This window comes from Chenopodium quinoa, unplaced genomic scaffold (assembly GCF_001683475.1).
Source record: "Chenopodium quinoa cultivar QQ74 unplaced genomic scaffold, ASM168347v1, whole genome shotgun sequence".
In the NCBI taxonomy this organism is placed as follows: Eukaryota; Viridiplantae; Streptophyta; class Magnoliopsida; order Caryophyllales; family Amaranthaceae; genus Chenopodium; species Chenopodium quinoa.
In genome coordinates this window covers 303,773-317,940 of record NW_018742238.1, presented here as the reverse complement: position 1 = coordinate 317,940, position 14,168 = coordinate 303,773, and the positions used below count along the sequence as shown (strand labels likewise).

At 36.6% G+C, this 14,168-nt stretch overlaps 1 protein-coding gene across 2 annotated transcripts; it reads left to right on the top strand.

Annotated features, from left to right (window-relative positions):
• The first annotated feature begins 2,065 nt into the window (after nucleotides 1-2,065).
• On the top strand, nucleotides 2,066-13,614 carry LOC110735099. Of its 2 annotated transcripts, XM_021915257.1 has the most exons (11): nucleotides 2,066-2,209; nucleotides 3,030-4,594; nucleotides 4,740-4,833; nucleotides 5,011-5,969; nucleotides 6,088-6,165; nucleotides 9,179-9,331; nucleotides 9,857-10,020; nucleotides 10,679-10,826; nucleotides 10,944-11,066; nucleotides 11,227-11,314; nucleotides 13,123-13,614. In XM_021915257.1, exons 2-11 carry the CDS (start codon nucleotides 3,290-3,292, stop codon nucleotides 13,311-13,313), a joined length of 3,303 nt encoding a protein of 1,100 aa, XP_021770949.1. In that variant the 5' UTR covers nucleotides 2,066-2,209; nucleotides 3,030-3,289; the 3' UTR covers nucleotides 13,314-13,614. The 2 variants fall into 2 exon arrangements, with proteins under 2 accessions (XP_021770949.1, XP_021770941.1); XM_021915249.1 differs by having other exon boundaries at nucleotides 4,740-5,969.
• The last annotated feature ends 554 nt before the right edge of the window (nucleotides 13,615-14,168 follow it).

Below are 14,168 nucleotides of genomic sequence, written 5' to 3'. Positions count from 1 at the left end.
GGTTGTTTGAGTATATTTGACAAGGAAAAAAAAACACACACACACACACAACATATGGAGAATATTAATCTTTTATATAGTAGTTTTTAGCTATCACGGCGTACACAAACTAGTTCTTTCATGACTAATATTAAACTAGGGTCAGGGGTTGTATTCTCGACTACGCATATGCCTCCACGTCCTATATTACCAATTTGTTTAACTCATCAATCTCTCTATATCAAACGTTACAACATGCAAATCTTTATATAGCGAATATAAACTCTAGAATATTCAAAGAACAAAAGATAATTATTCAACTATCGATCAAAAGAGAAGATAAATAACAACCAGATATGCATCACTAAGTAAGGGCATCATTAACTTATTTGCATTTTTCACTAACAACCGCTTCACCTTTTAACGTTCATTCAAACCTTCGCTGTCTAACCCATTAACCTTTTCTTGTTCATTCAAACCATCACTTTTCTAAATCATTAACTACATAGTGCTAGGCTGCTAGCACATATACTAATCTTTAAATGTGAGCAAATAAATCTCGCTTTTATTTAAATTCTGTGTAAAGTGAGAACGAACGCTTTATTATGATTATGAGACAGAGAGAGTTATAAGACTATCACGCTACTCCATAACATAGTCGAGCAATTAGAGGTGTCAAAACCTAACCATACCCCAAAAAATATTCTATTCAGTTTGACTCGCATGGACATAATAATTTTGCATGACTTAAGTTTGAAATTAGACCCAACCTCACCAAACCCGAACACCCAATTTTTTTATTTTTTTATTTTTTTTTTTTTAAAGGTAAGGAGAAAGACTCTGACCGTACCTCAACCCTCACGGTTTTTTGGTCTGGTATTTGCGAATCTGACACTAAGGCTTTGTTCGGTTCAATATTAGTAAAGGAAAAGAAGAGAAAGGATGGGAAGGGGAAAGAAAGGAAAAGAAGGAAGGTGATTTTATTTTCCAATATTTGGTTAATGAAAGGAAATGAAGGGAAGAGAAAGGAAATTGATATTGTACAACTTTTATTATTCTCTTTCTAGTGGAATTCCTCCAATTTTGGGAGGAAAGGAAAGCCAAAATTTTGTTAAGAGACTTTCCTCCCACTTCCCTTCCTTTCCTTTGAATTCTCATGTCATTTAGTCAACCAAACATGGGAATGTGATTAAAACTAGGCCTGTTCACGGATCGGATATCTGATCCGAAATCACATTTCGGATCGGATATCTGAATACTCAGATATCAGAAACTGATATCCAAATCCGATCCAAAAATTTCAGATATCCGAAATTTTCGGATCGGATGCTTCCGATATCCATTATCCAATATTAAGTATAATTGATTATGATTACTTTCTAAATTTTACAATTTTTCCGCTTTTTTATCGTTAAGTTGTACAACATATTTTAACAAAATAGTAGTTTTTTTGTAATAAATTTATCATAAAAAATATATTAAGAATATTATAATAAGTTAATAATACAAGGTTAGTTTTATATGAACAATTCAAAAAATTTATATATATTTCACTATTCATCCTTTATATCTCGGATATCGGATATCCAAAATTTTAAAAAACAATATCCAAATCCACATTCGATATACGCTTTTTTCGGATCGGATATCCGGTCTGAAATGAAAGTTTGGATCGGATATCCAAAAATTCGGATCGGTTGCGGATTGGATTATTGAATTTTCGGATCTCATATAGTTTTGTACAAGCCTAATTAAAACAATTTTCTTTCCTTTTTTTTCCCATCCAAATCCCTTCAACCAAAAAGGGCCTTTTAAGAGTGAGGGGATTTAAAGGGTAAGAGATCCCCATCCTCATAGTGTCTCTAGTGGGGATTGAACCCTCAACCTTAAGGTTAGAAGGTATAATCCTTATCTCTAGACTAAACTTAGCTTGGTACCCGAACACCCAAATTAACACCTCTACGAATAGTCAGTAACATAACAATACAAAATGACTAAACTACCCTTGATAGTGGTAAATAAACCTGCTACCGGGTAGTACTGTAGCTGTATATCGTGTTTTTCTTAATATACCTCCTAGATCTTTTCTTTTTTTCCCTTTATTAGATCTGTTTCACGTTTGCGCTGCTTCGTTGCACTCACCCTTTCTCTCTCTCCATTGGAGCGTACTCTCAATTCTCCATTGAAGCGGCTTGCGAGCTTTCTCTCCTCCATTGAAGCGGCTTCTGAGGTAATTTGTTTGTTTTAACCATCGAATATCAATTACACAATTCAGTATTAATAGTTCAATTTAATTGTCGGTTTTTAGTCAATTTAGGGTTCTTCTAATTTGAGTTATTGAACTATTGGTTATATGTACTTAAGTTGTGAAAGATTATAACTAGCGATCTTGTTGCTAATTTTGCTATTCGTATTCTTAAGTGAGAAGAACTTGTGATTTTTCGAGTTACTATGATAATTAGTCAACTTTGGTTGCTAATGTGTTTCAGGCTTTTGCTTGTACAACTTGAAACCATGAACATGTTCCTTTTCTTTTGCCCTAGTCACTGGGACAACTATAACTGGTGGGAAATTGTTTCAGAGTTTCAATATAATTCTAATATTCCATGTGATTTTGGGTTGTGATATTAAATTTTCAACTGAACTGGAGATTCAAATTTTTGGGTACCCTTTCAATGTTATGGTCTTGTAATTTGAGTCAAAAGTACAAACTTTTGAAGAATTTGAACATATTATTTAAGAATTTAACGAAGTTATTACATAGAGGACATTAGGTCTCACTCTCATGTTGTTTGCTTAAATATTTGTAATGGAAATATATAAGGCCAAAGCTAATGAATGCCCTAGGGCGTTGGCTTAGATAACTAAAAGTAGAATTATTAGATTGAAATCAACATTAATTACACGATTGATGTGTAACATGCATTCCCAAATCAATACCATTTTAGGAAATAATGTATATGGTTATCTAATGCCCCGTGGCATTCGTTAGCGAGATCCAATATATAATACTAATACCATACTTCTATCACTGAATTCTTCTATTACAGGCAACTTTCTTTGATTGGCTGGTTATTTAGGTGGAGTTTCAAGTTATAACAGCTTAAAGAACTTCGTAGTTCTGTTTGCTAAAGAATTGGTTCTTTGCATGTTATGTTGGCTGGCTGGTAGTGGTTTTTCTTGAGGTCGAATATGTTGCATTTTCTTGCTACTATTTCTGTGCTGAAATCCTCATGGTATTTTGGAATGAGATTGAATACTTGTTGATGACTTACGCTAAGATAGAGTTCTGGATACTTGAAAACTTACCATGGAGCCTCAAAATGAGTTTAAACAAATGTACCACAATTATGTCGTAGCTGGTAATGAAGAAGTTCATCCTGTCTCCGAGAGGTTTATGCAAGATGCTACAAACTGCATAAACATGAACATGAGACCTCCAGAGAGTAGTGCATCAGAAGTCAAGCCAGTTCATAATTTTTCCATACAGACAGGAGAGGAATTTGCTCTTGAGTTTATGCGTGACCGTGTCCACTCGCGCAAACCTGCTGTCTCAAATGCAGTTAATGATCCACATGGTGCTACAAGTTATATGGATCTTAAAGGTATTTTAGGCATCAGGCATACGGGGTCTGAAAGTGGGTCAGATGTATCTATGCTTACACTATCGGAAAAAGGCCCGAAAGAGTTTGAAAGAAAGAACCCATCATTTAATGAGGGGAAAATTACACATGGGTCAATGCAGACAATGCGCCAGAATTCCTCGGCTTATGGAAGTAGTCGAGGTTTGCATGGCTATGCTTCATCTGGAACATCAGATAGTTCATCAACAAAGATAAAGGTACTCTGCAGCTTTGGAGGTAAGATTTTACCTCGTCCAAGTGATGGGAGGCTTCGATATGTTGGGGGTGAGACACGTATAATTCGTATAAACAAAGATATTTCTTGGCAGGAGCTTAAGCAGAAAACATCTGCAATGTTAGATTGCCCTCATACCATTAAGTATCAGCTTCCAGGGGAAGATCTCGATGCTCTGGTGTCAGTGTCAAGTGACGAGGATCTGCAGAATATGATGGAAGAGAGTAATGTTTTGGGTAATGGAGAAGCAATGAAAAAACTCAGGCTATTTCTGTTAACCTCAAGTGATTTGGAGGAAGCTCATTATAGTTTGAGTGGCGGAGATGTGGATTCTGAGTTTCAGTATGTTGTTGCTTTGAATTGCATGGAGATGGGAAGTAGAAAACACTCAGGCATGCATGATATAGCAAGCTCTTCAGCGAATGATCTAGATTCATTAATGGGCCATAATGCTGACAGGGGTATTAACAATGTAGCAGGTGCAGTTGGAGTAAGCAGTTCATCTCATGGTGGAGGTGCTGTCCCGTCAACAGGAATACCACCTTCACAACCAATTATACCTGGAACTTCCAGCAGTCATTTACCCCATCCTCATCAGTTTCAAGGACAAGCGATTCACCTTGAAGAATTTAAGGGGTATCCACTGCACGGTGGTCATGATGTTCATCCCTCTGCACACTTGACCCGGGAGGCAAGTAATACTATTACGTCACAGCATGGAATGTCAACACATCTTCAGAAAACGATAGATGCTCAGGTATGTGAAAACAAATTTAAATATGTAGTTTAAACACTATTATGGAAGAGAAAACGATAGCTGAAGATTCTGTCCACAAAATAACTGATTATTATAATGGATTCGCCTCTCTAAGCTTGATTATATTCTTTCACAATCTCATCAGGGTGACACAAAGGGTAATCTTCCTACTGAAGAAGCATCTGGATCCACTTTCAACAATGCTGTAGTGAAAGATTTCTCAGAGTTACCACCAAAAGGTGAAAAAAGACACAGGGAACATAGCCAGACCTCTCAGTCTGATGCTGTGCATTTACCACGTGTTTTAGAGCCAACCAATCTTGAAAATTTGCACCCTTTTGACTATGAATGTGCTTCTGAACATGCTCACTCAGAACCTAATTCGTTGAATATGAATCACAATGAACTTTCTGCAGCCTCAAGGCCTTATCTCTCAGTGAACATACCTAGGGAGCAGGGAGAGCTGCTGAGCCGGCTAACTAAGTCTGATGACTCCCTTAATGCTCAGTTTCTCATGTCACATTCACATACTTCGGCAGGTCAGGAGGATCCAGTCCCAAAGTCATCTGGAAAATCACAAATTATGAATGCGGTGGCTGAGTCAGCCATGCGTACTGACTCTAGAGTGGTTGACAGTGAAGGAGTTAAATATTCAGCAGATAAAGACAGTGTATCAACAGCACGTGAAGCTAATCCATTTGTTGAACATAACTCGGAAACATCTCTCCCAAACGATAGTCATAGGGGACACCTTGTTGATAGAGGTGAAGTTGAGCAGGCACGTACTGATGCTAGCAAACCATCTAATAGTGAGCAACATGATCGTGCTTCTACTCTCGCTGAGCACAAAAGAGCAGGTGGAGCTGGCCAAAATTCCACCGGTAATGTTGATGAGAGTATCCTTATAGATATCAATGACCGCTTTCCTCGTGATTTGCTATCAGATATGTTCTCGAAGGCTATTTTATCTGAGGAATTATCTAGCATTAATCTGCCGCATGATGGGGCTGGCTTGAGCATGAATATTGAAAACCATGAACCAAAGCATTGGTCTTTCTTTCAAAATCTGGCTAAGGATGATTTTCGGAAAGATGTTTCTTTGATGGATCAGGATCATCCTATTTATTCATCTGGACTTGCCAAAGTTGATGGAGAAGGTCCTGGTGTTTACCAGTTTACACCTTTATCAACAGATGGGATTTCTTCCAGTAATGTTGATTCCCACATGTTTAGTGAATATGATCGCATAGAGTTGCCTGATACTGCTTTGGCTGATCAGGTAGTCTCTACATCAGATTATAACCCCTCCTTGCAGCCAAAATGTAGTGAAGCTGTCCAATATGATGGTGTTGGGGCTCCATACTCGGATTATGAGGTAACTTCATGTTTTTGTTTGAAAAAAAAGGGTAACTTAATGTTTTGTTAATTTATTATTATGAGATGTGATTGGATGTTGACATTATAAGTTTTCCTAACCAATTTAATATTGGCAGGAAGCTAAAAATGAGACAAAGTATGTTGGTCTTCCTCCCCTAGGGCCTCTTGTGGACTTTGACATTAGCACCTTGCAGGTATCATCTTGTCTTTACATGTATTAATAGTTATTTTATTATTATTATTATTAAGTTAGCAAGCTAAAATTCTATTACTTAATTTACAAATCCTTGGATTGAGCAAATCTGTTTTGGAAGGAAAAACTCTAAACACACCAAGATTCTTGTTGACAGTTTTAGTTAATCCTATTTTCTTGTATTAAAGTAAAAAAATTTTCTTAAGATAAAAGAAAATTAAGTTTTAATAGAGAATAGTCTAAAAAAATTGAGCTCACAACAACTATACTTTATGCTGTTCTCACTTTATTTCTGAAATCTCGTTATGGCTTTATCCTATTCCTAACTATTGTTATTTGTAAAAATTACACTGTCAATTGAGAATTCATTCTCCACTAATGAATTTGTAGTGTTGCATTTTACTGGTTGAAATTTTATTCATTTGGTGGAGTAGAATATAAGAAGTATATTATTGATCAGCTAGGAAGAATAAAAAATGTCAACATCGATATAATGGAAGAAGCTTCCTTATGACGTGAGTCGTAATTGCATTAGATTATAGACATCCTTCTAGTAATATAAACTTCGTATCTTCCCCTCGTGTGTGTGTGTACGCGTGCACGCTTGTTTTTATGGCCAGCTATAATGGCTAGCATTATAATGTGATTTTATTCTTATCCACATGTTTACATGGTATGGAGCTCACTTAAATGCTATACGTAAATTGCTTACCTTATTAATGAGGAGGTTGACAGGCTCTCTCCTAAATCCCAAAAGTGAGCTCGGGAATTTAGATACCTATTGCCTCTTGAGAAAATCTTGTAAAGCCATCCTTATTGTTGATTTCTAATATTAGAGTCTTGAGGCCCTTGATATCTTCCAGTTAGAATACTTCTATGTGGAATTATTTCTACTTTACCCCTGAAATTTTGCCATTACAGATGGTACCCCCACCCCCTTCTCTCTCTCTCTCTCTTCCCCACTTAATATTTTTTTCCTTTCAGTTTACATGTTACCTCGGATATATGTGCAGGATTATATAAATCACCCTACATTTGCCTTTTGCAATACTTTTACTGTTAAAATGTTGATCTGTCATTGTAGGATCCATTAAATAAAATGAAATATCAAATTATATATAAGCTTTACCCTTTTTCCAATGCCCCCTTCCTGATATTGCCTCCTCCATTCCCTGCCACCTTTCCCTATCCCCACGGACCCCACCGTCCTTCACCCGACCTCAACCCTCGTTGTGGATCTTTGTGAAAACTATGAACCCCTTAGACTACTTAGCACTTTCAATAGGAACCCCAAAACTGATTCCCAATGCCCAAACTACTTCCCTCTTTCCATCGTTCCTTTCCCTCATTCCTCATTTTCAGTTTTACCCACAAATACAGCATCTCTCTTACTTTATGGCAGCCTAAACTTCTTTACCTTCCTCCCAATCCTACGGCTTATTATCCACCTATTCCGAAGCTGAAAAAAGTTACTTGTATGGGGGCAGAATTCCAACCTGCTCAATGAAGGCAGTTTGGTAGTTCCCCATTGGGCAAACTCCCTTACCCTGATTTTTTCTTTTGGACCTGAGGGCATTGAGGCAGCGTAGCCAACCTCAAATTATGAGGAGGGCTGCATGTTCTATTTCATGATAAAATAGTTCTTTTGAATACAGATCATCTCATTCGTTGAAGACTCTTGTGTGTTTCCTTCTTTTAAGAGACCCCGTTTGATCTGGGCAGCATCTTTCAGAATATGAAGGGGGGGGGGGGGTTGGAACCCTTTACAATATTTGGATCTTGATCTTTCTTGGTGGTGTCCTTGATATTTGTTGAAAACGACATGGATTGTCTTTGAGTTGGGTTTCAATCCTTCATCTGTCTGTTTGTGATACGTAACCATAACCTGTGCTCAAGGCTATGAGTCATCATACGGAGATGCTGAGGATGCAGATTGCCAAAAACACTCATATGGGCCCGACGTCATCATCTCGCCCCTGGCTGTCACTTTCTCACCCGACTCTCCCTCCTACCCCCTCTTATTGACCAGCAGGGGAGTGACCACATTACCTGATTGTCGCCCACTGGTGCAACTGTCTATTACCTGCAGTTGAATTTAAAAGAATTACCACCAACTAGTCTAGGTATAAGCAATTTTGGTATCTTTTTCCTCTCATTCTCCCTGTTGCTGCTCGCCATCACTCATGGACCACCCAATAGTTATTGTTGTGCCTCTCTTGTTCTCCACTGCCATTCATTCTTTTGCTGTTGTGCTTCCCTTTTTCTCCACTGTCATTCATTCTTTGCTTTGCTCTCTGCTGTTTGTGCTGGTGGGTAACTGGTTCAAGCATGAAGGCAGCTAAGGTCAAAGAGAATGAGAAATGGAAAAAGGGAGGGATATTTGACTGCTTTCTCTTGATTGAAAATTTGAGATTCTGAAGCTCAATTCTCAAGGGTACTTTGTGAAACCTTGTGAAGGTTGTGAACAAATTTTTTTCTAGGAACTGTATGTAAATGGCAAATAGTGAAGGAGTATGTATAAAGTTTCTTAATATATCTTTAAAGATGAGTTTGAGTGCTATATTGGTCCTCATCTTCCACAATTGATTTGCCAAGCTGTTGTGGGTTGGTTTTGAGGAAAACAATTTCCTTTTGCAATCATCAACAGTGTTAGTTTTCATATATACCACTTATAAATATAATGCATTTTGCTTGCAAAGCTTTGTCAATCATGGTGAAGTGGTTCTGAGTCTTCTCACACACTTGTTAAGCATATTTGTCTTAGAATATTGAAAGGCATTTAAATTGAGTATATGTGTTCGCTTCCATATCAATCAGTCAATCAATCAATCAAAGCCTTAATCCCCCACTTATGGGAGTAAGGCTTTCGTTGATTGATTGATTGATAGTGTGTTAGCTTCCATATTTACTAGCTAGTAGATTGAGATTTAGTCAGACTGGTTGATAGTGTTGTGGCAGTGCATCTGTTTTGCTTCTGGAATGACTCCCTTTAATTGTTTTTCCTGTTCTTGCAGATTATAAAAAATGATGATCTTGAAGAGCTTAGAGAACTGGGTTCAGGAACTTTTGGCACTGTGTATCATGGAAAATGGAGGGGAACAGATGTTGCTATTAAGCGAATAAAGAAAAGTTGTTTTACTGGTCGTTCATCAGAGCAAGAAAGATTGGTAATTTTTTCTATATTCCTAAATTGTTATTTGACCAATATTTTGTACCTTCTTCCATTATAATTTGCCTACAGATGATAATGATTCCCATAACTTGGAAAATAAAATTTGTGGCATACCTCTCTCTCTCTCTCTCTCTAAATGTATAATGTTGCATGTCTTACTGCAATGTTTTTTGCTTCATGCTCAATATTTTAAAGTTTCCAAAGTGTAGAGAGACTGTTTCTTCCCACCTCATCATAACAAAGCTTATATATGGATATTAATTAATCCTCTCTACTACTAAACCATTAACTATTTTACAATCGTCACGCATAGATTCTGCCAGGAACACAGGGTCTTGGTAGGGTTTTATGCAATTTTAGATGTACATAGTCAGAGCCTTGTCTTAATAGTCAAAACTGGAAGAATTTTTGTTTCTGTTTCTGTAAGACTGACATGACAATTTCTTCTTTTTCTTACTAAGTTGGATGTAAGATACCTCTTATTCTTCTAATTTGCATTTATGTTTTGCAATTCTCTTAGACTGTAGAGTTCTGGCATGAAGCTGAAATCCTCTCAAAGCTTCACCATCCAAATGTGGTGGCATTTTATGGCGTTGTTCAAGATGGACCTGGAGGAACATTAGCCACAGTTACAGAGTTTATGGTTGATGGTTCTTTGCGGCATGTTCTTCTTAGGAAGGACAGGTAGAGATTCTGGCCCTGCTTTAGCTTTTGTTCTCAGAAGAGGAGTGACTAACTCCAATTTTTTTGTTTGGCTAAAAGGACTGTACTTCACTCTATAATCTGAAATCTTAAATAAGTTAAGTGTCAAAAAAATACAACCTATTCTGTTGTGATCAGGGATTGGAGTAAATTTATTTTAAAGGACTTCCTTGATGATTTATACTTCCTCCGTTTTTTTATTATTGTACCATACAAGTTGGACACAATAATTTTGGTGGTGGGAAAAAGGAAGAGAGAGAAAGTTAAAAATACAAAAGTGTCCATGTGATGTAAACATAGACTAAATAATAAGTGTAAAAGTAAGGGTATTTTGGGTATTTGTAGTGTGAACATAGATATTTTTTGTCCTAAAATAGAAATGGTGCAATGCTTGTGAAACTTCCTTAAAAGGCAAGTGGTGCAATATTAAAAGAACGGAGGAAGTATATGTTTTTTCAATAGCTAAAGGAGCCAGACAATTTATCAATCTTTGGTTTTGGAATAAAATGGACTAAATTATAATGGAAAATAAACTGTTTGGTCTTGGATTTTATTCCGTACCCAAAGATTGATAAATCTTCTTAGGCAGTTCATCAATCTTATACATCCCACTTTTCTTCTTCAATGTCGTATTATGTAGGCATCTGGACCGCCGCAAGCGACTGATAATTGCAATGGATGCTGCATTTGGAATGGAGTATTTACATTCAAAAAATATTGTGCATTTTGATTTGAAGTGTGACAATTTGCTCGTAAATTTGAAAGATCCTTCACGGCCCATTTGCAAGGTATCTTTATTATTTGTAAAAAGCGACAAGTCTTTTTTTTCTCAGGTCCATATGAAGGCGACTTGCATTTTGTATCATCAATTCCAAACAACTTATTATGTCTTGTTCTACCATTAGGTTGGTGATTTTGGTCTATCAAAAATCAAGCGAAACACATTGGTATCTGGTGGAGTAAGAGGAACTCTACCATGGATGGCTCCTGAACTTTTAAATGGAAGTAGCAGTAAGGTCTCCGAGAAGGTAATCCCTTGTTATTTTGGAGAAGCTTTGTGGCCTCGATGAAGTCTACTCTACTTTTGTCAACTCAAACTTCTTCAACATACTCGAACAGTCAAACTAGCACCGATTTTTAAGTATGCTTTCATTGCTTTGTCTTACTGATTACTGTTTTCTGGATCAGGTTGACGTGTTTTCTTTTGGAATTGTACTATGGGAAATCCTCACTGGGGAAGAACCCTATGCAAACATGCATTATGGTGCCATCATAGGTACGTGTACAGTATTCGTGTTTTTAGATTTCCTCCACTAATGATAGTTGCAATTACTGCTGCCTCTTTTCATTAGTGCTTGACACTCTTGTTATCTGAGGCTATGATGTCTTGTTTAGAAATGGCAAAAGGTCAGATTTGGATTAGGTGTTGCAGATTTCAATTCTGATTTGATTACTGATCAGAATTAAGATCTGATCTGGCTCAACTCTGACCCAAATTGGAGCCTTTTGACTCAAACTCTGGCCGTTAACTATTGCTACAAAGCTTTCATAGATTTAACATCTTCCATGATTTTTTGTTGAACTATATAAAATGATTTGAAACCTGTAACGAACTTTTAAAAAAAAAAAATCATTACCCTGAATAATCTTAATTTAATAGATCCTCTGTTTTTTTAGTTGTGCCATCTGAGTTTTTAATCTTTATGACATGTATTTTTTCGATAATATCATTAATTATGTAGTCAACAGAGTTATAATTTGTATTTAGTTCAAAATTTCAAATCAAAGTGAACTCAATTAGATCCCATTTAGCTATATTTTCTATACCATATCACTCTATTCTTGAGATTGCCTCATCCCCTTATTCACTTTATCAAGAGTTCAAATTTTCTCTTTATCATGTGGGGTAGTAAATGTAATTTAAGTAGATAGAAATTATGGTGATTATGCTATCTAAAAAGGAATGGGAGCAATGTTTTGGGGACAACCTGAAAGGTAAATGAGGCAATCTTTTAGGGAGGAATAGAGAGAAGTTTAACTGTGCGATTTCGATCGTTTGGGCCGGACTCCGTTGGAATTTGTGAAGTATCCGATTCTGACCCAACTCTTTTCTGGAGTCGGATAATACCTTGGATTTTGATTCGAATAATTCTTTTTCAGATTCAGCTTATATTTTTTGCTTCGGATTGTGTCTGAATCTTCAACCCCTAGTCATATTACCTTCGTTTCAATAATTCTTTTTGTAAAATATTGTTGGATTGATTCGAGTAATTCTTTTTCAGATTTAGCTTATATATATATTAACTATTTTGTAAAATATTGTTGGATTGATCTCAATGCATATTTTCAAAATATAATTTTATAAACTTTTTTTTTATTAATTAATGTATGCAACATTTATTGGTCAAAGTGGTGTTTTGAAAAGTAAGGAAGTCAAAACATTGCATCTATTGTGAAACAGAAGTAGAATATTTGTGGCAACCAAAGTGTTTTAAGTCATGATTATTGGTAGTATAATAAAGCTGATCAATTTGTTGGTGTCAAAAGAATGAAATATAAATTATAGATTCGAACTGCTTCTTACACATTAATAATTGCTTGTATAAAAAAGGCCCCCCTTCCCCTTTTTTTTCTCTCCCCCTTGAGAGTGCATGTGAGATTTTGAGCTCATCTCATCTCCGGAAGTGCTTTGTTTCTTTGGCTCATATACTTGATTAGATGGTCATGTGAAAAAATTAAAGATCGTATGGATAAAAATATTTTGAATTGAGTTTGTGTTGTGAATGGCTCTGTGATCATTAATGACAATAACGTGCCTATATTATGCCATTTAGTTGAGATTCAGTGTTGTGTTTTTTGGCATGTGCTTGTATATCTTTGCTGTATTATGGTCTAAAATCTTCCCTCTTTGCCATCTTCCTCTCCAGTAAATTTAGTTCCGAATTTCTGTCGTTTGTGTAGTTTCTTTTTCTATTGGTGAATATATTTATGTTGTTTCCCTTTATCACTCTGTTGAGAAAAAATGGGAGGTGTGGTTGGAGTTGGTGGTGGCACCTATAACAGAGATGTTTTTTCATAATGCAGGGGGAATTGTGAATAACACATTGAGGCCTCCTATTCCCAATTATTGTGATCCCGAGTGGAGAGTGCTCATGGAACAGTGCTGGGCTCCGAATCCTTCGGCTCGGCCTTCATTTACAGAAATTGCGGGTAGATTACGTTCAATGGCTGCTGCATGCCCAACTAAATCTCCGGGTCCAAAAGCATCTCACTAGTTTATCATCCATTCGATGCAGTTTTTTATGGCATATATCAATATTGAAATATAAAGCTTCTCTAAGTAAATGTATTTTACACACTTAATTATCAGCTCCCCTCAGTGTATTTTCTGAAGCAGGAGCTATATATTCGTAGATACACCGTCAATCTTGTCCTAAATTTCATATTCACTTTGATAATTTGCAGAACCTCGATCATTTATTTTGTACAGAAGTGTGGTTAAACTTGTGACAACTTTGCCATTTTCATATGTAATCTCCTTTGGCTAAGCACTTATTGATTATCGAGTATATTCAATCAAGTGTATGGATGTGTGTTTTCTTGGAGAAATTCTATTAGCGTTAAAATGCATAACCAAATTGGGAGTGTATGGATTATCGAGTGTATGGATGTGTGTTTTCTTGGAGAAATTCTGTTAGCGTTAAAATGCATAACCAAGTTGGTGTCTCAATTTCGGCCGATTGGGTTATGTAATGTTCTGTATAAATGCATTGCTAAGTGCATGACGAGTTGTCTGCGGGAGGTTCTTCCTTCTCTTATTTCCGGGTTTTAGAATGTTGTTCCAGGTCGCTAATGCTCTAGCAGCTCACGAGCTTCTTTCTTTATGAATGCTTCTAAGGCCAGGAAACGCTTTTATGCAGCTCTGAAGTTAGATATGAATAAAGCGTATGACAGAGTGGGCTGGGATTTTTTAAGTCAGAGTGTTACGGGCCTTTGGGTTTTCTCCTTATTGGGTTCATATCATTGAGCAATGTGTTACAACTGTTCTTATCAAGTCTGGTGAATGGGAGCCTTACGCCTTTCTTTTGTCCACAGTGTGGCCTTCGGCAAGGGGATCCCCTTTCGCCATA

Bases quoted from the DNA above. Each gene is read 5' to 3' on its own strand.
- LOC110735099 (XM_021915249.1), top strand. From the start codon at position 3,290: ATGGAGCCTCAAAATGAGTTTAAACAAATGTACCACAATTATGTCGTA. The intron at 4,595-4,739 runs GTATGTGAAAAC...CAATCTCATCAG, and splicing joins AGAAAACGATAGATGCTCAG to GGTGACACAAAGGGTAATCT. The intron at 10,021-10,678 runs GTAGAGATTCTG...CGTATTATGTAG, and splicing joins GTTCTTCTTAGGAAGGACAG to GCATCTGGACCGCCGCAAGC.